This window comes from Pelophylax lessonae, assembly GCF_965119305.1.
Source record: "Pelophylax lessonae genome assembly, chromosome: 10".
Lineage (NCBI taxonomy): Eukaryota > Metazoa > Chordata > Amphibia > Anura > Ranidae > Pelophylax > Pelophylax lessonae.
In genome coordinates, this window is record NC_138777.1 from 73823299 (window position 1) to 73843772 (window position 20474).

At 42.8% G+C, this 20474-nt stretch overlaps 1 protein-coding gene across 3 annotated transcripts in view; it reads right to left on the reverse strand.

The window, feature by feature from the left end:
• Window positions 1-20474, reverse strand: part of DAGLA (diacylglycerol lipase alpha) — a 121044-nt gene that overhangs the window by 10870 nt on the left and 89700 nt on the right. For all 3 annotated transcript variants that reach the window (XM_082270117.1, XM_082270118.1, XM_082270119.1), the window contains 11 exons: window positions 13609-13686; window positions 13401-13525; window positions 11714-11873; window positions 10318-10401; window positions 10145-10222; window positions 7787-7867; window positions 7263-7405; window positions 7111-7179; window positions 6957-7029; window positions 4811-5007; window positions 4574-4703 (listed from right to left, as the gene is read on the reverse strand). In XM_082270117.1, coding sequence (XP_082126243.1) covers window positions 4574-4703; window positions 4811-5007; window positions 6957-7029; window positions 7111-7179; window positions 7263-7405; window positions 7787-7867; window positions 10145-10222; window positions 10318-10401; window positions 11714-11873; window positions 13401-13525; window positions 13609-13686 — 1218 coding nt within the window. The remainder of the gene's footprint in view (window positions 1-4573; window positions 4704-4810; window positions 5008-6956; window positions 7030-7110; window positions 7180-7262; window positions 7406-7786; window positions 7868-10144; window positions 10223-10317; window positions 10402-11713; window positions 11874-13400; window positions 13526-13608; window positions 13687-20474) is intronic.

A 20474-nucleotide genomic window follows, 5' to 3' on the forward strand; every position in this document is an offset into this window, starting at 1 on the left:
AGTTCTGTAAGATAAGCTTTCGGATTGCCTTTTTCGATGTGTGTCAGCAATCTAACGTTCATGCTATCCTGTACTATATGGGTTTGGTTATGTTTTTATACTCTCTTTGCTGGAATTCTTTTAACTTGCTAGGTCAATAAATGTATAAAATTTTACCACTTTATGTGTTGTTTGATCTCCCTGGCATTACTAAGAGTCCCGCCTCTTTCTCCTTTTGACCCTTGTGGCATGTTGTGCAATAACAATTTGGGACGGATGCCATTTAGGTGATCTAAATCTATTTTCTATGTGTATTGCCACCAGTTAGATGGTTGTACATGACCTAACATTTGTTTATGTGGGTGAATAAACAGGTCCAAAATTTACCAGTGCCTATGTGGAATACTGAACTATGCAGTCCATCCTGGCCCACTATATGCCACATAATGTGAATTTAAAGCAAAAACAGACCAAGTTTGCTCATATGATACTGACTGCTATGAGGATGCACATAGCGGCACAATAGAACAAGCACCAGTTAATATTTAGTAGTCCTGTAAAGAAGAAATCAGTATACATCCCTTTTATGAAACTGACCTGACTTGATCCCATTCTAAGCTGTCAGTCGCCACTTTGCTGTGGAGGCGGGTGCAGAGGACACAACTGACAACAGAATCCCCATAGTAAGTCTAGTGGTGATGTCACTCCCCATTTATTTCACTGTCGTTGTCGGCTGTGTCCTCTGCAGAGCTTTTTCCACTGGAGACCAGATTGGATCGGCTTCAAAAAAGGTATTTATACCAATTTCTTCTTTACAGGGCTAGATAGGTTAGTGTTAGATCACTGATGTCTGTAGATGCAGGGATTTTAGTGTTAGGGTGGGCTTACACTTTTAAGTGGAAATGAAGGGTGACTACTTCTCGGGCCCAGCCAACCAAAAGGCCAAAGGCTAGATCTCGGAAGAAGAATAGTCAAAGATGGCAGAGGCTGGTGGGGGAGCTCCAGGACACCGCAGCACTAAATGTGGAGGTGTGTATTTTTCCACTTTAACTAGTGTTTCTTTTGATACCATATATCACTTTCTATAATGGCAAAAAACAGATATTTTTGTGATGATGTGAAAATCCATATTTTACTTTCAATTATTTACCCCTCTTCAAGAGATTACATGATGTGTTCTGATGCCCCTAATGCCTGAAGAAAAAAGCAAATCTCAAAGAAGTATGAGTAAAGCTTTTTTGGCTAGTATAGTTTTGCTTTCATTAGGAATCCCGAACTTCTGTTTAATGTCTGAATGTGGCTTTGCAACTTTGGAATGCATTAGTAAAACTGTACATATCATGGTAAGAGAAGGGTCTGTTTTCTCTAATAATATGACTTCTTATGATCATTAGCTCATCTTGTGGCCTAAATGTGGTATATGTTTCTGAAATGGCTTAATCAGAAAAAAAACACATTTTCCTAGAGAATCATAGGAAATCATAGTATCAGAAAAAATTTTGGGAAATTTTGTGCAGACCGAACAAATGCTTGTGACATTCATCCAACAAACATTTAAAAAAAAAAAGACTCCTTGGTATATCCAGGTGAATTAAACCTTGTTTTTTTTCAGGATATACGAGGCCTTTTTTTGGTTGTAAAGGATAATGGATATCTCCTGACTCTTTTATTATCAAGGGAAAACGGGCCCAAAATAGTAAAAATTTTTTTTGAATATTGTTCATTCAGAGGATACATTACAGGGGTAGGTTTTACCGATTGATCACTGTGATAGCCAACACTGATCACATGAGAGAGAGAGAGAGAGAGAGAGAGAGAGAGAGAGAGAGAGAGAGAGAGAGAGAAGGTCCTCCATGTCCAGATTATTACAATTAATCCACAAGCGATCAGACAGCTCGGTCTACGTGTTGGCAGCACACTTCAAGCAAAAATGGCAGAGTGCATATGCTGAATGTGACGCCTCGGAGGAAAGCCCACTTTTGCGTAGCTGAATAAATGTGTGACGCTGGCAGGAACTGGTCACTATTCTGCAAATCTTACATCCCTCACTGTAGTTCCCATTACCATCAAAAAGAGACATTAGAGCAATTGGCTTAAACCTCCTATACACTACATCTATAAGTCGAACGGTCCTAAAATGGAAAGCTCAGTAAATCACTCCTTCTTTCCTTCGAGTACTTTTTCTTTTATCCTGCCTGCAATGTCCCCAAAAAAAGATCACCTGGTGTGAGACACATAGGTCTGCTATTTGGGAAAAATGTTAATGTTCAAATCATGTCAACTCCTTTATCATTTGTACGATGGTTTGTTTGTGAAAGCTCAAAAAATGAAAAAGGTGACAAAAAACCTATAAGGCCTGGTGACAATTCAAATTATTAATTTGTTTAGATTTAAGTTAGTGCTTTTACATTTGGGGTGGTGGGTTAATACACTGCTCAAGAAAATTAAAAGAACACTTTCTAGTCAGAATGTAGCACCAAGTCAATTGAACTCCTGGGTTATTGATCAGTTTCAGCTGCTTTGGTGTTAATTAAATTAAAAACAGGTGCACTAGATGGGCAACAATGAGACAACCTCCAAAACAGGAATGGTTTTACAGGTGAAGGCCACTGACATTTTTTTCCTTACTCATCTTTTCTGACTGTTTTTCACTAGTTTTGCATTTGGCTAGGGTCAGTGTCACTACTGGTAGCATGAGGCAATACCTGGACCTATAGAGGTTACACAGGTAGTCTAACTCCTCCAGAATGGCACATCAATACTTGCCATTGCCAGAAGGTTTGCTGTGTCTCCCAGCACAGTCTCAATACCTAATAAAGTACATAGTGTAACATACTACACCGTGAGGATTTTTCCTTTCTCATTTCTATGACATCCGGGTTGTTACCTTTTTCTGTGAGAGGAAATACAATTTAAGATCATTAAGGCTGTAACCTGTTGGAGAAGAACCTTTCATCTGTATATCCATTGGGGGTCATAAGGATTTCTTGTAAGGCGTGCTGAGATCCCTGTAATGGGGATCATTCAACTCTGGTAAGAGGCCACACTTATTGGTGTTTGGTGGAGGCTTTATCTCTTTAATTACCATCTGGTCTGCGGGAATTCCTCTTGGACTCCTTTTTTCTATATGGACTTTTATTACTAAGTGATTTATGGAATTACATATAGTTTGTATGGACTCACCTTTATCTTAAGCTTTTGCCGAGATTGAGATCACTGTGTCAAGCGCTGTATACCTTGTTTTTATTTTTTTATAGTTGAGGTTTTACAACTGTTTTATACTAGCAGCTGATACTTTATCTTTGTAACCCTATCTATCAAGCGCAGTGTAATTTGTTTTTATTTCTTACAGTCTCAAGAGCATGGAAGTGATTCCAGGAGACAGGCAGTTACACTTGGAGAGCTAAACAGGGGCGTAGAAGGTCCTTAACCAATTAGTAGGATTGGTATTCTGCTCCTTTGTGCAAGGAGGAACAAGATGAGCACTGCCAGAGCCCTACAAAATGACCTCTAGCAGGCCACTGGTGTGAATGTCTCTGACCTAACAATTAGAAACAAACTTCATGAGGGTGGTCTGAGGACCCAACATCCTCTAGTGGGCCCTGTGCTCACTGCCCCGCACTGTGGAATGCGATTGGTATTTGCCATTAAACACCAGAATTGGCAGGTATGCCACTGGCGCCCTGTGCTTTTCACAGATGAGAGCAGTCACCTAGAGCACATGTGACAGATGTGAATGAAGGGACACACAGACCTCTATAAGCTAGAAAACGGCACCCTGAATGCAATTAAGTATCGGGATAAAATCCCTGGACCCATTGTCAGATCCTACGCTGGTGCAGTGGGTCCTGGGTTCCTCCTGGTGCACGACAATCCCCTGCTACATGTGGCGAGAGTATGCAGCCAATTCCTGGAGGATGAAGGAATTGATACCAATGAACTGTCCCATGCTCCCCTGACCTTAATCCAACAGAACACCTCTGGGACATTATGTTACAGTCCATCCTTCGCTGCCAGGTTACACCTCAGTCTGTTCAGGAGCTCAGTGATGCCATGGTCCATATCTGGGAGGAAATTCCCCAGGACACCATCCGTCCTCTCATTACGAGCATGTCCCGGGGTTGTCAGGCATGTATACAAGCTTGTGGGGACCATACAAACTACTGAGTACCAATTTGAGTTGCTGCAATGAAATTTCAGCAAAATGGACGAGCCTGCTGCATCATTTTTTCACTTTGATTTTCGGGGTGTCTTTGAATTCAACCCTCTGTAGGTTGATAATTTTCATTTCCATAAAATGATGTGGCATCCTTTCGTTCCTAACACATTACCCAGACCATATCAGTATAGATATCTAGCGTGATATTTTTCCCCATTGAGATCTGATGTATTTTAAAAGTGTTCCTTTAATTTTTTAGAGCAGTGTATATTATAAAGAATACCTGGAGGATAGAAGGCTTTCTTGCTAACCAACAGGGCTGGCACCGTTACTGTGAAAAAATACAATATCTCAATAGTTTTTAAAGGCTAAGTTTACCTTTAGGAATTCAGGGTGTAACATGTAACATATTCCGAAGCACCCACTTTCTCTTACCTTATTGAGTCCTTCCATCACAACGTGAGGGAGATGTTCATGCAGCATGGCTGGAGAGATGATCACTTCCTCAAATGCTTTGTTGTCCCCCCAAATGGCAAAGTATGTTGGTTCCTCTTGATCCCAGAAACTTCACAAGGTAAAGCAAAGCCCAGTATTACAGGAAATGTGTGTATGGTGAATATCAGTAATCACAGCTTTTAATAATATTCTGTACGACAGTCCCCATATACATACCAGCATCGCTCCTCAGGATGGTTGTGCACCACATGAATAATCCGTCCAGGTGGGTAGAGCGGTGTGCTGGCAGACAGCGCTATGGTCAGATCACTAGGGTGAGTCCAGAGCCGGTTATTGGGCACAGTTATCCCCTCAGACTCATCAGGAAGTTCTGATTTAGGTATACACTTTGTACCCCCCAGGATGATCCGCCACTATACAAACAGCAAGAAAGAAGAAAGGCACTTATGACCAGGTGTAGAGTGAATAAGGCTCTTCTGTTAGGCAGGTGACAACTGGGACTCTCTACCAACTGATCTGTGAACATATTCTTTTAGGCTTCATTCACACGAGCATACTGATCTGTACACGGATGTGAAAAGCCATCTTTACCCTGCATGGATCTCTAAGCACATCCCGGAGCGTACATCCATGCAGAACAGAATCAGGAATCAAAAAGCAGTCTGTCTGCGTTCTGATCTGTGTATTGGCCTCACAAGAATGTACATAGAACACGTGTGCATCTTGCGTGGGTGAAGATGGTCCTTTGCATGGATATATGGATCAGTAAGGCTGTGGGAATGAGGCCTTAATATGCAACAATATACTCAGTTATATGAAACAACATACATAAAACTCAGAGATATCTGCCTTTACACACAAGAAAATGTCCAAAACCCCTGCAATTTGTTCTCTTCATATTGGTAATGGCTAAGGTACATTTACAGCATTTTTAAATACTACTTGCAAACCATTTCTATTGAGTTAAGACGCTGCTTTGTCTGATTTAATCCGAGTTACAATTGTTTTGACCAATTGATTTATATGATCGTGTTGCAAGCTCTAAAGAGACTAAAATATGTCATGCTATTGCAACATTTTATGTTTCACCAGCACTCATTTGGTTTATAACTGTTTGTCCTGTGTAATACCCTGCTTTGGGGGAGTTTGTGGGAAGTTGGGGGGGGGGGGGGACTCTGTTCTTTTGTGGGGATGTTTTCTCTTTTTGCTACACCTTCAATAAAAAAATATTTGATTTGAAAAAAGATTAAGTTGGTAAAAAAAAGTGTGATTATTCAAACATGCTACAACAATGGACATAGGTGACCAATTCCTAATTGATCTGATCATTTCCTGTTTGTTGTGCATCTTTAGGGAAAACTTTTTCTTTTAGACTCTATTCACACCTACAGCAGTGCGTTTTTTCTTTAACTTTTTGTGTGTGTTTTTGTGGCGTGTTTTTGGAGTGGCCCTATTCATTTGAATGGGCCTTTATCCGCTCCAAAAATGTGCCAAAGAAGCTCATGTACCCAATTTTGACACAGAGCCAGGCACATTTGGCATTTCCTGTTTTTGCCACAATTTTAATGCGTTTTTCCACATGAAAATCGTGGAAAAAGTGATTGCACTACGTCTGGGGTGCCATTAAGAAATTATGGCATCGTAATGGGCCCCGTGTTTTTCCATGATTCTGCCCACGATTTCAATATGCTCAGGTGTGAATGGAGCTTTAGCTGTGGCTATAGCTATAGCAGATAAGGGTTTGAACCTTTTTTTACTGCCGTCTGTGTTCCTATTATAAAAAACCACTGTTGATCACAGTCACTGGGACAGAAAGTGATTGGAAATCCAAAAATAACAGCTTTCACCAGAATCTGTTAGGGACATCTGTTACAATGATAAATGTCTAAAGGGGGATTTTCTCTCACTTTTGAGATATTTTTTTTTTTATTTCCACATGTGTCTTCCGGACAAAGTGTGAAGAAAAGGTTTCCCATTGGGACACAGGCTGCAAAACAACACAACACACCCCAAAAACTAAAACAAAAAAATCCCTACAGATACAGTTTACCGTATCAATGGAAAAAATATAAGATTTTATAAAATACAAATGAAATATTGAAAGGATTAGATTAACAAACAATTAGGTTGAAACATATAGGACCTAGTCAGGTGGGATGTTTCAAAATGGTGCAATATAATAGGAATTTACAACACAGAAAACACAGAATCTTAGAGGCCAAGAACACAAAGCTTCTCTCCTGCACGGCTTATATCCTTGACTTTTTTCTGAAAAGTGTATATAGTGGAGCAGTTCCACAAACAGGCTTACTACTGGGAAAGAATGATCAATCACTGGAAAATATGCAGCTAGACAGCTAACCTTTGGCTTGTTGCTCCTCTGCAGAACATCTAGAAGATGCCTACGGAAACCTTCGAGCTGAGATAATCCAATCCTATGGAAAATTGAAAACAGCTGTGAGGGCAACGAATCATGTAAAAAACAGACCACACAAAGGCCAAATGGCATATTTTACCTAGGAACCAAGTCTTTTCCAAGCACTACAGATGTCACAAACTCCTTTGAATATTCCATGGCATCCTCACTGAAAAGAAAACATTAAATGAAATAAATCAACATACTTCATAGTCATAACGGACATATTGTGTGCAAATAGTTGGCAGGTACCTTAGGAGGCCCCCTGGTGGAGAGTATGCAAAACACTTCAGGGAAGGGTACTGCGGGCGAAGAAGAAAAGAAAGAATGGCAGCAGTTCCAGCTCCAAGGGAATGTCCCACCACTATTAGGCCATAGTGTTTTGTTCCACGTCCCTGTTAATAAAAAAGAGTAATAAGCTGCATACAACCACCAATAAAATTACTGTTTGCAAGACCCCTCCATCTAAGAAGATAACAAACCAGGACAAAATATGAAATACAAATTGGTAAAAGGGATGTGTAAGATTTGTGTATATAATTTATTACCATGTATATACTTTATTTCCTAATTATGTTAGGGAATACAAAAAGGTAATTAGCAGTTCATATTTACTAAAATAATTGCATTTCTATGTTCTGTATACTGTGGGAGACCAGACATAGTGAATGCAGGCTCCTGGGTTTAGTAACACTTTAACAATAACCTAACGTGATAAATCTGATACAATTTTTTTTCCGTAGTGGATTAGTAATTCCAAAAACAATCTACTGTACCAGATCTCGTCCAAATGCTTGGGAAAGAACCATTTCTTGCTCCAACTTCTTCTTAATGTACTCAGCAGAAAGAACCATCCCCTGATGGAAAAACACACAAGATGGAGAAACAAATAGTTTATTTCACAGACACTAAATAATTACATCACTTGAATAGAAAAGAACATTATAAATCTCTATGTGAAGTTCACAGGGCAATTACCAAGAACTGTACGATGCAATATGCATGACCTCACTCAAATATGACCAATACAGAGATTGTGAACTGACCCTGTAAATATAATCTGTAGGGATTGTGGGAATATCTGTTTGTACCATCTAATCACACACAAGTGAAACAGCCTGAGGGTGTACAGGTAGTGGGAATTATGGAATGGGACTTTAGCCGCTGCAATGATTTTTCTACACAGGTGAAGAAGGTGTGCTTTGCTGAACCCCCCTCTCCTGCCGCCACCTCCAGGGTTGAGAAGCACGCCAGATACAGAGTGCAGGGTTCAGGAGTGCGCTATGTACAGACTGTAGGGTTTAGGAGTGCAAGGTTTAGGAGTGTGTTACGCAGAAAGTGCACCTCTACACTCCCATCCAAAGCTTACCTCTGCACTCTTCTCTCACAGAATATCTCTGCAACCACCTGCTAACCCAACAGCTAAGCTCTTCAGCCAGCTTCTTCCGCTCTGACCCATGCACCCTTACTACCCTCACCTTTGCACAAACAACCCCTCCTTCCCCCACTGTCCTCATCTGCTCACCTCTCAGCAGCCGCGCCATCTTTCCTGCACAATCCACAATGCTTCTAGATTGTAAGCTCTGATGAGCAGGGCCCTCTAGTTCCTCCTGTTATGAATTGTATTGTAACTGTATTGTCTTCCCTCCCATTGTAAAGCGCTGCGCAAACTGTTGGCGCTATATAAATCCTGTATAATAATAATTTGCGGTTCTGCCTACTCCCCAGTGGCCAGAGCACTAGGCTGCTTCTCAGCATGGGATGCCCTCCCTGCAACCCATAAACACACTGTGCCTTTACAGGATCATTGCCAGAGGTAGCAGAACTGCTTAAAAAGCCCTTGTCAAACCTAATGTGACAGCAAGGCCACATGGGCCCCCTGGAGCATTAGCAGGGTTGCCATTGTGACCCCTGTAACCCCCTCAAGCTCCACTAGTGGAACAGAAGACAGGTAATTTAAAAATCTGAATTCACAGCCAAGTGCCTGGGGATTTGGATTTAGGCTAGGTTCACACTATTGCGGCTCTGCAAAGTGCCTTTGCTGGGGCATGAAAGCCCATTTGTTTGAATGGGCCATCGTGTTTGTGTTTTCCATGCAGGAAAAAGGTAAATGCACCATTTCTAAACCACAGTGCCCAGGAATTCCAGTGGTTCCTGCGCCTGTAAACGTGCTACGTTTTTGTGGGGGTACAATTAAGAATGAATGGAAGCCTCGTGTTTCTTTAAAGTGCAGCACGTTTGGCTTTTGGTGGTTGCGGGAGCAGGAACAGCTGTGATTCTCACAGCTGAAACCAGTTGCAAAAGTGCAAACCTAGCCTTTAGGTTAAACAACATCTGCAAGCTGCTCTGCATCAATAGCTATGGGGCTAGGTGCAGAATCTGTGGGATCCTCTGCTTTCCTGAATTTAGATTTAGCTGGGCTTCATGTGGTGGGGGTGGAGAGGGGAAGAGGACTCTCTCGAGCTGATGTGTTCTCCTGGACATTGTGCTGTGCAGGGCCATTTTTATGTAGAGCAACAATTCTTTTTTTCAGATCCTCAGAGAGTTCTTTGCCGTGAGGTGCCATGTTGAACTTCCAGTGACCAGTATGAGAGAGTGAGAACAAAAACATAAAATTTAACACACCTGCTCCCCATTCACACCTCAGACCTTGTAACACTAACGAGTCACATGACACCGGGGAGGGAAAATGGCTAATTGGGACCAATTTTGACTTTCTTACTTAGGGGTGTACTCACTTTTGTTGCCAGTGGTTTAGACATTAATGGCTGTGTGTTGAGTTATTTTAAGGGGACAGCAAATTTACACTGTTATACAAGCTGTACACTCACTACTTTACATTGTAGAAAAGTGTCATTTCTTCTGTGCTGTCACATGAAAAGATATAATAAAATATTTACACAAATGTGAGGGGTGTACTCACTTTTGTGAGATACTGTACATATAGATATGTAACTACATACATACATCAATCCTGTTTGTAGCTATTTGCCTGAAGTTTTACTTTAAAAGCTTTCATAACTAGAAGAACCAAGTACATCGTCTATTGTTTCTCCTTGTCCACCTCTTTCACAGCATTACAATGACAACCACATTACAAGGTGCACTTAAATGTCAATCTTCAAGCTGGTTACCTTGTGGCCTAACCATGTCCCATGGTGTCCTTCCACTGGTAGGCGCTCGGCATCTCCTGTGAGGTCTGTCAAGGCATCCTAAGTAGCAAACATTCAATGAATTTCTTTAAGGTCTTATGACATAATTGAAAAAGAGAATTTTTTTTCAGGTTAAGATGTGCTTTTGTTTTCACCTTTGGAGAGAGTGTTCCACGTATGCTTATCACGACTTTCTTCTTGTCATGATCTACAGCCACGAAGAAAGGGGTTTCATAAACCTAAAAAAGCAGATTTATGTGACATGACTAATTAAAAGTCTTGCTTCAAAACACTCATCACTGATTGCAGCTTTTCTTGGCAGGGCAAAGTGTGAAAAACGATGCTGGGAGGCAGCAGCTAGGCAAAGTCCAGGTTAGACAAATATAATGGCTCTGGAGAGTAATAAATGTATTGTCTTGTGATTACGTTTTCCATTACTTTGGTTTAAAAAAAATGTAGGATCACCAAGTTTTGAGACAAAAAAAAATAGATATTTTAACTATTTAATGGAGGGTACCTGGGGAGTAGAAAAAAATGATTTTTTAAAAATCTTTTCCGCCCATCATGGAACGCTATGAATGCTTGCGGCAAGCTATATGCAACTAAAGCTCAGCAAAAGAGAAGCAGCACACAGATTAGCTCACCCTTCTGTCATTCTGCCCTGACTACTTGTTAGCATGTGAATGGACTCTGATTGGCTCATTGTGTTGCTTCTCACTTGCTGCTGTACAGGGACTGCAAGAGGTTGATACCAAGTCAAATACAGACTTGAGCCGGCCATACGTTCAGCAGCGGTCAAAATTCAATCCATGTATGGGCAGGCTGATTGTATCCAAGTCCATCCATCTATCCACATGGGTACAACCAGCCTGTCAAATTTTCTGCATGCGATTACTGCCGGCAACTATTGAGCAGTAATTATTGTGTTCTGCTGGCCAGGAAGGTTCCCTGTTGGCATAACACAAAAGCGCTGCAGGAGACATTCCCCCATCAACACATAAAGCTATTTTCTTTCCTTCCATCAATGGTGGAAGGAAAGAAAATTGAGTCATCTATGGGTGGCTTTACACTGCTTGCATTTAAACATGCACTGTGCAATTTTCCTTAAATTCCCTCCACCCCTCTGAGTGCATCCTACTAGGACACCTTCAGCCCTGAACCATGATCTCCACCAAAAAAACTTCTGCTTTATACTGTGCATGTGTGCTTTGAGTCATTAATTTCTATAGGAAAGCTGCACTTCAAGCGACCACTGGAGGCCGCCATAAGTACAACTTTCCCATAGTAATGAATGGGGTTGCAACAGGCATGTACAGTACAAGGCAGCGATTTTCTGGAGAAAGGCTGTGTGGCTCTGAGCAAGGCTGCACAGTAAAAATCACTAGATCTGGGCTACAGGTAAGTATTTGACCTAGTTGGATGCATTCAGGGGGCGGGAAGAATGTATTTATTACACAAAGGCACAGTTGTCCTTTAATACAGTATTATTGGAGCTCAAGCTGCCTTGGATTCAGTCACATGGTAGAAGGCACAAAAAGTCAAAGAACTAACCGCATCATGACATGACGTATATACAATGTCCACCATGTTCATGTTCTCATCCAAAAAATGGCGCTTTATAGCAATTGCATTGCAACCGCAGCAATTGTCTTCCTCAATGGTAACTCCAGGGGCAAAGCGAGGACGGGAGGAACAGGGGCAGCAGCAGCTACTAATAGGTGCAAGGAGAAAAAAACAACAAAGAGGAAACAAAAGCAGATACAAATAGTGTGTACATTAGAAAGGACAATCACATTTAAAGCAGAAGTACAGCCTAATACCTTAAATTCTTTCCTGCGATCATTAATGTGAGCGGAGTTCAGCCTTGTGTCAAAATGAAAAAATCCCAGATTTTCTACCTTTATTTTGCAGTATTCAGTGCTGTCACATGACTTCAATTCCTCCTCCTGCTGAGTCCAAGAGCAGCAAGTGGGTGTGGTTACTGAAAGCTAGTGACATCACTTCCAGAGAGGGACACTGTCCCTGTGTAGCCAGTGGGCATATACAGAATGGGAGGAGCTGATCATAGGTTACCGCCCAGTGTTCTCTCATCAGTAAGGATGCATTGTATATTCTAATTCATGAGAAAACGAATAAATAATTCACACAGGACACGAGGGGTGGAGTTTTAGCTGGAAGTGCTCTGGGTTCTCAGCGCACAGTTTACAATGATCACAGTACAGGCAACCACACTAAGTCTACAAAGTCACAGCCCATTGATTTCAATGGCACCTGTTCCCATCCATGTGACTTTGAAAATTAGCGACTTTGAAAAGGTACCTGCACTACTTTGATGTGACTTTGATCCAGAAAGTGTAAAGTTTGATCAAAGCTACACTTAAAGTTGCACTCCAAAGTTGCACTCTAGTCTAGTGGCTATGTTTCCACTAGTGCGACTCTTCAGTTGTGCGATTTAGAGTGTGACTTTGAGTGCAGCTTTGATCCAACTTTACACTCTCTGGATCAAAGTAGTGCAGGCACCTTTTCAAAGTGGCATGGATGGGAAACATGACCTATTGAAATCAATCAGCTGTGACTTGTCATGCGACTTTATGTGTCCAAAGTCGCATGACAAGTCGTACTAGGGTAAACTGAGCCTAAAACTCATTACTCACATGTATCGAGCAATAGAAATGGATCTGTATCCTTCTAAACTTTCAAAATGTTTCTTTTTACCTTATTTCTTTCATATATTGCGCTGGTAACGTGACCCCCCCCCCCCTTCAGGAAAAGCTGCTAGCCTACACAAGGCTACGAAGACAGGGGATCATGTTCCGTGAAGGATAGGAGGGATGGGGGCGGGGCTGGGCAGGTCTAGGCATGCCTGTCTAAGAAAGACCGACAACCTTTTCAGGAAGTGAAAGACAGCATAGCAAATTCATATAAAGGGAGATCGCGTTGACGGTGAAGAACAGGAAGAAGCGGATTGTCTAGTTTAGATAAGACTTTCTAAGCTACACAAGCAGCTAGCCAGAACATGAATAATATCCAAGATAAAGATATTTAACATACTATTAATAGGAAAAAATTTCATTTTTGACTGGAGTTTCCCTTTAACACAAATATATCCAACGTAAAAAAGCTCAATTAGACATATAATGAAGAGCAAATGAATAAAAAACAAGCAAAGTTACAAATGTTAACAGGAAGAAACACATCAAGAAAGCGCACAATCTCAAGAAATGACTGGACTACTCACGAGCATGCACCCGCCAATCGACAGATGCCACATGTTGGCTTTCTAATGAGGTACATGGGCCAGCCATAAGCTGCCAGTGCAAAGAGCATGTAATAACAAACCTCCTTGTAGCGTTGCATCTCTTGCTGAAAGAGGGAAGAGAAAGGCTTCAATGAGTAGAAAAATCTCTAGAAATATACTTCTATGAAATCAAAGCATGAATACTCACAGTATTTTTTAGATCCAGGTATTTTGTTTTTCGGGTGACTGGCATGCCAGAAAGGAAAGCCAATATATCATTATTAGCCTGAAAGCAGAGAACAGCGATGGTCACATGACTTTTCACTCCAAAAACATAAAAACCCAACAAAAAAACAGTACACCACATGGAGCCTCTTTTGTCAAAAGTGTGTGTCAGCTAACAAATGTTAATGAAGTAAGTATTACAAAGGGTGAGAATTGCGCTTAGCAGTCACTGTAAAGTGCTTTAGTGCATATGTGATTGGTCACAAGTTGCAAAATGTAAAGCAAAACTAATATACACAATAAATATATAAATGAACAATGGTGACTCATGTGATTCAAATAAAGTCCTTAAAGTGCTCAGTGCAGACTGTGTCTTCAGCAGCAAAACTTGGACTAAATGGCAAACCTTCACCAGACACCTCCACCCAGTGGTAAGACAATATACCTCTTTTACCAGACAAAGATGACCCCTTAATTACAGGGGGTCAAAACCGGCAATGATCTCCACATGGGTTCAAAATAGTCCTCAGCGCTGTCTCTTGCTCAAAGGATATTAGCCCAAATGCCTTTAATGACCTCCGGATCTCCGGGTATCATAATGCAAAAGAAGAACAAGGAAACTCCAATGGTGTGATATCGTCATATACTGGGGTTTAATGAAATAGGTTGCACTTACATCAAAGCAGTTCTTTTCCGCCTGGAAGTACAATACATTCAACTGGATCGGTGGATGGGACGCCGCTTGCGCATCTGCGCTCCACCTCACCGGAACTCTACGGTCTCACGTGTCCCGACGCACGTTTCGTCAGCCGCGCTGACGTCATCAGGGGATCATCTTTGTCTGGTAAGAGGTATATTGTCTTACCCATGGGTGGAGGTGTCTGGTGAAGGTTTACCATTTAGTCCAAGTTTTGCTGCTGAAGACACAGTCTGCACTGAGCACTTTAAGGACTTTATTTGAATCACATGAGTCACCATTGTTCATTTATTCATTTATATATTTATTGTGTATATTAGTTTTGCTTTACATTTTGCAACTTGTGACCAATCACATATGCACTAAAGCACTTTACAGTGACTGCTAAGCGCAATCCTCACCCTTTGTATTACATTTTCACGTTTTCACGTTTATATTGCGGCTCGCAGTGGGGAAGCAATTCCTAGAATCTATAACATACATTTATTTATTGGATAATTTATTGTCAAATATCACTCCGTTTGCGCAGGTCTGTTTTTGGTTAGCACCAATTGTTTTGCGTTTAATAAAGTAAGTATGCCAAAGGTGTGGTCCCTTCACAGATATTTTGGTTTTAAAGTGATTGTAAATGATCCATTCAGCTTAACCAATTCAGCTCTGCAAGGTTCACCCCCGTTCATAACCAGGCCATTGTTTGCGATACGGCACTGTGTTACTTTAACTGAACTTTAACTAATTTAACTGAGTAGCGCGGTCATGCGACGCTGTACCCAAATAAAATTGATGTCCCTTTTTCCCCACAAATACAGCTTTCTTTTGGTGGTATTTGATCCCCTCTGTGGTTTATTTATTGCACTATAAACAAAAAAAGACTGTACATTTTTTAAAATATATATATATTTTTTTACTTTCTGCTAGAAAACATATCCAATAAAAAAAATGTAAAAAAAATCAAATTTCTTCATAAATTTAGGCCAATTTGTATTCTGATACAAGTATTTTGGTTAAACAAATCCCAATAAGCATATATTGATTGGTTTGCACAAAAGTTATAGCGTCTACAAACTATGCAATATATTGGGGAATTTTTATTTATTTATTTTTTACTAATATTGACGGCGATCAGTAACTTCTAGCGGGACTGTGATATTGCGGTGGACAAAACAGACACTAAGGGGGAGATTTACTAAAACTGGTGCAGTCAGAATGTGGTGCCGCTGTGCATGGTAGCCAATCATCTTCTAACTTCAGCTTAATTAATTACACTTTGGCAACAAAACCTTGAAGCTGATTGGATTCTATGCAGAGGTGCACCAGATTTTGCACTCTCCAGTCTTAGTAAATAACCCCCTCTAAGTGACAATTTTTTGGGAACCAGTGACACTAATATAGTGATCAGTGCCAAAAATGTGCACTGTCACTGTACTAATGACACTGACTGGGGAGGGGTTAACATCAGGGACGATCAAAGGGTTAACTGGGTGCCTAAAATGTGTTTGGTTACTGTGGGGGAGGTGCTAGTACTAGTGGAAGGCATCGATCTGTGTTCCTGCTTTGCAGAAACACAGGATCAATACCTTCCCTACTGACAGAACGGCAGTCTGCCTTGTTTCAATAGGCAGACCGCCGTTATGTTTGTGTCCCGGTGGAGTCCGCTGATTGGCTCCCGCTGTGTCCAATCACAGCAGAAGCAGGTCACCGGTGTTGCGCACCCCAGACCCGGATGTGCTGGATCACATACTAGGTGCGTGATCCAGTGCAGGAAAGCTGCCTTGTCACCGAATATATACAGTATACTGCAGCCCTTAAATTTTCCACTCGCCTGCTCGCATTTTGCGAGTGGAAAATTATGTAGGGCGAGCTCCGGGAGCGAGAGGAGAGTAAAGCCGGCCACCTGACGGACTGAATAATGTCAGAGCGCGGATCATCCAACTGTAACAGCTTGTAATTGCCGGGCGCTCGCTGACACACACAGTCCCGCCTCCTAGCCCGGCTTCTTTGATGGACAGAACACCTGGCCAACCAGGACGTGTGACGTCTATCAAAGAAGCCGGGCTAGGAGGCAGGACTGTGTGTGTCAGCGAGCGCCCGGCAATTACAAGCTGTTACGGTTGGATGATCCGCGCTCTGACACTGGCATAGGGGTTATCTCGCGCCAATCATCTCTTCCACTTAAGGCAGCTTGCTCCCTCCGTCTGCGCTGCTCCGCTCCCGGGGGCTGGAAGAAGGTGAGTGCCCGAAGATTGAGCAGCCGCTGCCTCCCTGTGTGACTGCATAGAAGGAGCGGTGGGGTGGCTGCATATAGAGGAATTTATATGCAAAGATCAATTCCTCTATATGCAGCCGCCCCCCATCCCCCTCCTATCCAACTTCTTTTTTTTTTTTGCTGGCCCCCCTAGTGCTGTACAGCCCCCCCCTCTCCAGCCCCTTAGTGCTCTTCAGCCCCCCCCCCTCTTTAGCCCCCCCAGTGCTCTTCAGCCCCCCCTCCAGCCCTCCCCAGTTCTCTTCCGCCCCCCCTCCAGCCCTCCCCAGTGCTCTTCAGCCCTCCCCAGTGCTCTTCAGCCCCCCCTCCAGCCCCTCAGTGCTCTTCAGCCCCCCCTCCAGCCCCCCCCAGTGCTCTTCAGCCCCCCCCCTCCCCAGTGCTCTTCAGCCCCCCCTCCAGCCCTCCCCAGTGCTCTTCAGCCCCCACCCTCCAGACCCTTGATGGGCACTGATGAGGCTGCACTGATGGGCACTGAAAACATTGTTATTAATATTTATTTTTGTAACTTCTGTATTAATGCAAAAACATTTAACAGTGTAATTTTATGAGGGCGTGTTTAAGGGCGGATTTAGGGGCGTGGCAGGGTAGGAGTTGGGTGGGGCAACTGGTGGCGAGTAACCCTGAAGGCCTGGCTAGTAGCTCAGAACTTTAAATTTTGAGCCCTGGTATACTGTCATCAAGTGGTTCAAATGGAAATTAAAGACAAAACATTTGTATATAGATATTAAAAAACATTATCAATACCTTTTTTATTAAGTGATCACATTCCCTCTGTTCTCAGCTGCGTAGGAGCTGGGAGGAGGAGCAGTAACAGTACACTGAGCTTCCCAATGAATGGATGTACAGGGGGGCATGTTAGGACAAGTCTGATCATTGGAGGAGAGCAGGCTGAGTTCCCAGCACTGCTAGAGAACTGACCATGTTTTGCTCTCCTACTTAGTGTGGTCAGTTTTTAATAAGAAAGCAGAGGGACTGGCAGGAACACCAGGGATTTCACACAAAAGGAAGCAATACAAACAACTGGATACTTTCTCATACAAGTACACATTACAGCAGGCACATGTCAAGAATGTCAAATGTTGGGGTAACAAACACGTTAATGATTTAATACAATCAGAACGAAGCACAAAGATATTATACATTTTATAACATGCAGTATAGAATGTCAGAGGTGCTAAGTACAAGTGAACAAATAGGAAAGACTTATATTATGTCATGTTTGTATTCAACATGACATAATATGGGCTAAACCCAGCAAAAGAAGCCAGAGGATGTGGTGGTTCATGGGCCGGGTGGTAAAAGGAAGAGGGGAGGGAAGGGGGGAGGGATCAGGGGGAGGGAAGGGGGGAGGGATCGGGGGGAGGGAAGGGGGGGGTTGGGAGAGACTGTGGACCTGCCTGCGCACAGGTGGCCTAAAAAATGTGCAAATGGTATTTTGATGCACCTTCCCAAGGTACAGGGTATTGCCTTGAGCTCTAACAATATTTAGATGGGTTTAAAGGAGAAGAAAGTTAAATCCAGCCGGAGCTTAGGAGATAGTTTGCAGTAAGAGAAAAGAAAAGAACCAGGGTTGGGGGTAGAAAGAGTAGGTGTCAGGGGCCCAGCCAGAAGTTCCCAGTTCATGGAGCCTATTTGTTTTACAAAGCGAGAGTAAGGAGTGGTCAAGATTCAGTTTGCGGTTGTACTCTAGCCATGGAGACCATACTTAGTGTAGCAATATTTAGCAAGGTGGGTCTGCCATTGTTACCGGCTCCAGCCCATGTAAGCTGCGACCCTGGGTGTGAGAACTGACACATTGACAACTCCGGCATCTTTGTTTGGTTGTTTTATTGTATTTTAGGGGATGGGAGAAGGGAATGAGTGTGATACTCCTTTGGCTTGACTATGTACAATTCCGGGACTTTATAGCAAAAATCCCCGTTAGCGCTGTCTTGACGCCAGCCGACGCTAGCCAACGCTTACTGGAGTTTTGAACACACTGTATCTCTGAAAGCTGTGCTGCAACTCCGACTTGAGTCCAAAAGATGCAGGATTGTAGAACATTGAACATCTGACACTGCATGCACTGTAAAGTCACTGACTACTCTCTCCAGCCTGGCTTGAGGTAGCTTGCTGTGGATTCTTGTATCGCTGCAACTCCTAACTGATGCACTACACACTGTGCACTGACTCTTCAGGCCCAAACTACAGGTACCCCCTTTATCACTTCAGGGTCCTCTGACCAGGCACCCCCTTTACAGTTAGCGGATACTTGGATCCTAGAACCTTCTCTGGAGTGGTCCCCACTGACTCTAGGCAGACCCCCAGGGGCAATCCTCAGTACTCACGACCTGTGTAGGCTTTCCTGGGACTCGACCCCTCTCGCTCTCCTCTGGTTCTCGGCACACCGGATCCCCTTCAGCCTTAACTCAGCACTCTCTGGATTCTCAGGCAGCACCTGAGACATCCACCTTCTCTGACAGGAGGAGAGACAGCTGTCCTTCTCCCTCCTGGGACTCTGCTTCCCGCCAAAGACCACGAGTCACGCACGCCCCTCAGACTTATACCCACTCCCAGAATCTTTTGCAGCAGAATCTCCCTTCTGGGGTAGTTACAAGCCTGAATGTGTCCCTGATTGGGTTTCCTCCACTGCCCTATGAGAAGCCTCTCACAGAGCCAGTGGCGAGACTCCCCTCTCAGCAGACACACCTGGAAGCCATGAAACTCTAACCAAAAAGCAATCATGGCCCTGCTGTAAGGCAGACAAGGCCCACTATGCATTTACCTAGCACCTACCTGTAGGGTGCTACATTAGAATTTAGGGTGTATATCTTTTAGTATAGAAGTACGTTTCTCTATGATCACTGTGCCCATAATCTGCTACTTTACCCTCATAAGGTTCAGAAAGGATTGTCTGCAAGCTTTAGCTATAGTTTGATGTGTAGCTAATAAAGGGGAAATTGTTAGCTTTTCTTCCTTAGTGGCAAGATCAGAAGTTGGTCTATTTAGATGACTACATTCGGCGGGTGTAAGGAAACAAAATCGCTCAACACAGCCAGCATACCAATACATGGCCAGCTTAAGGCTTCCTGGGGGTTGCTGAGTGGATTCTTATAGAAAATGGTTTAAGTCAAATTATATACCCATATAGGCAGTTTCTAGACTTTTGGGTATTGCCACGAGATATGATGTATTGTTCCATGCGCCCTGCATCCTCGGAAACAAAGTGGAGAAGCTGTGGGTGTGTAATAGCAGCTTGCGGCCATTTTCTTGGGCCCAGAGTAGTCACTGTGAACCCATACAAAGAAATTGAGGGTGCCACTTCAGGCTCTAGTAGGTCCTTATATGCTGATAACCGCTGGGAGCGCAGGCAGGGAAAGAGCTCATCTCAGCTCCATAGAAGTCAATAATAAAGGGTAAGTCGTCTGGGGAGGCACACCTAACACAAAACCTTCATGTAAAGAGTAGAAGCAGCCTTAGCTTAAACTCCATCCAGGCCATGCTCCCGACTGGTTTCACCCTGCCCATGACGAAATATGTCTGGGGTTTGGCTTGGATGGAGTCTAGGCTGAGGCCGCTTCCACTCTGTACATGAAGGTTTTGTGTGATTTGTGACTCCCCAGACTTCCTACCCTTTATAAGGAAATTAGTAGAACATTTTGCCATTGCTAACCCAATTTTGTTCCATTGTAAAACATCTAAAGATTCCCTTGGATCCCGGGAAGCCCTGCATGGGAAATGTAAGGGTCGTGTATAAGAAAGAAATTAGACCTGCTGAATGTGGGTCATTTTTGCATCTACTTTCGAATGAGGTTAGAAGTAATATCCAGTCTGTGTTCTATTTAAGGAGTGTCCATGTGAAATGGGTGATCTGACAGAGATGTTGTCCCTTTTATTATATAATACCACA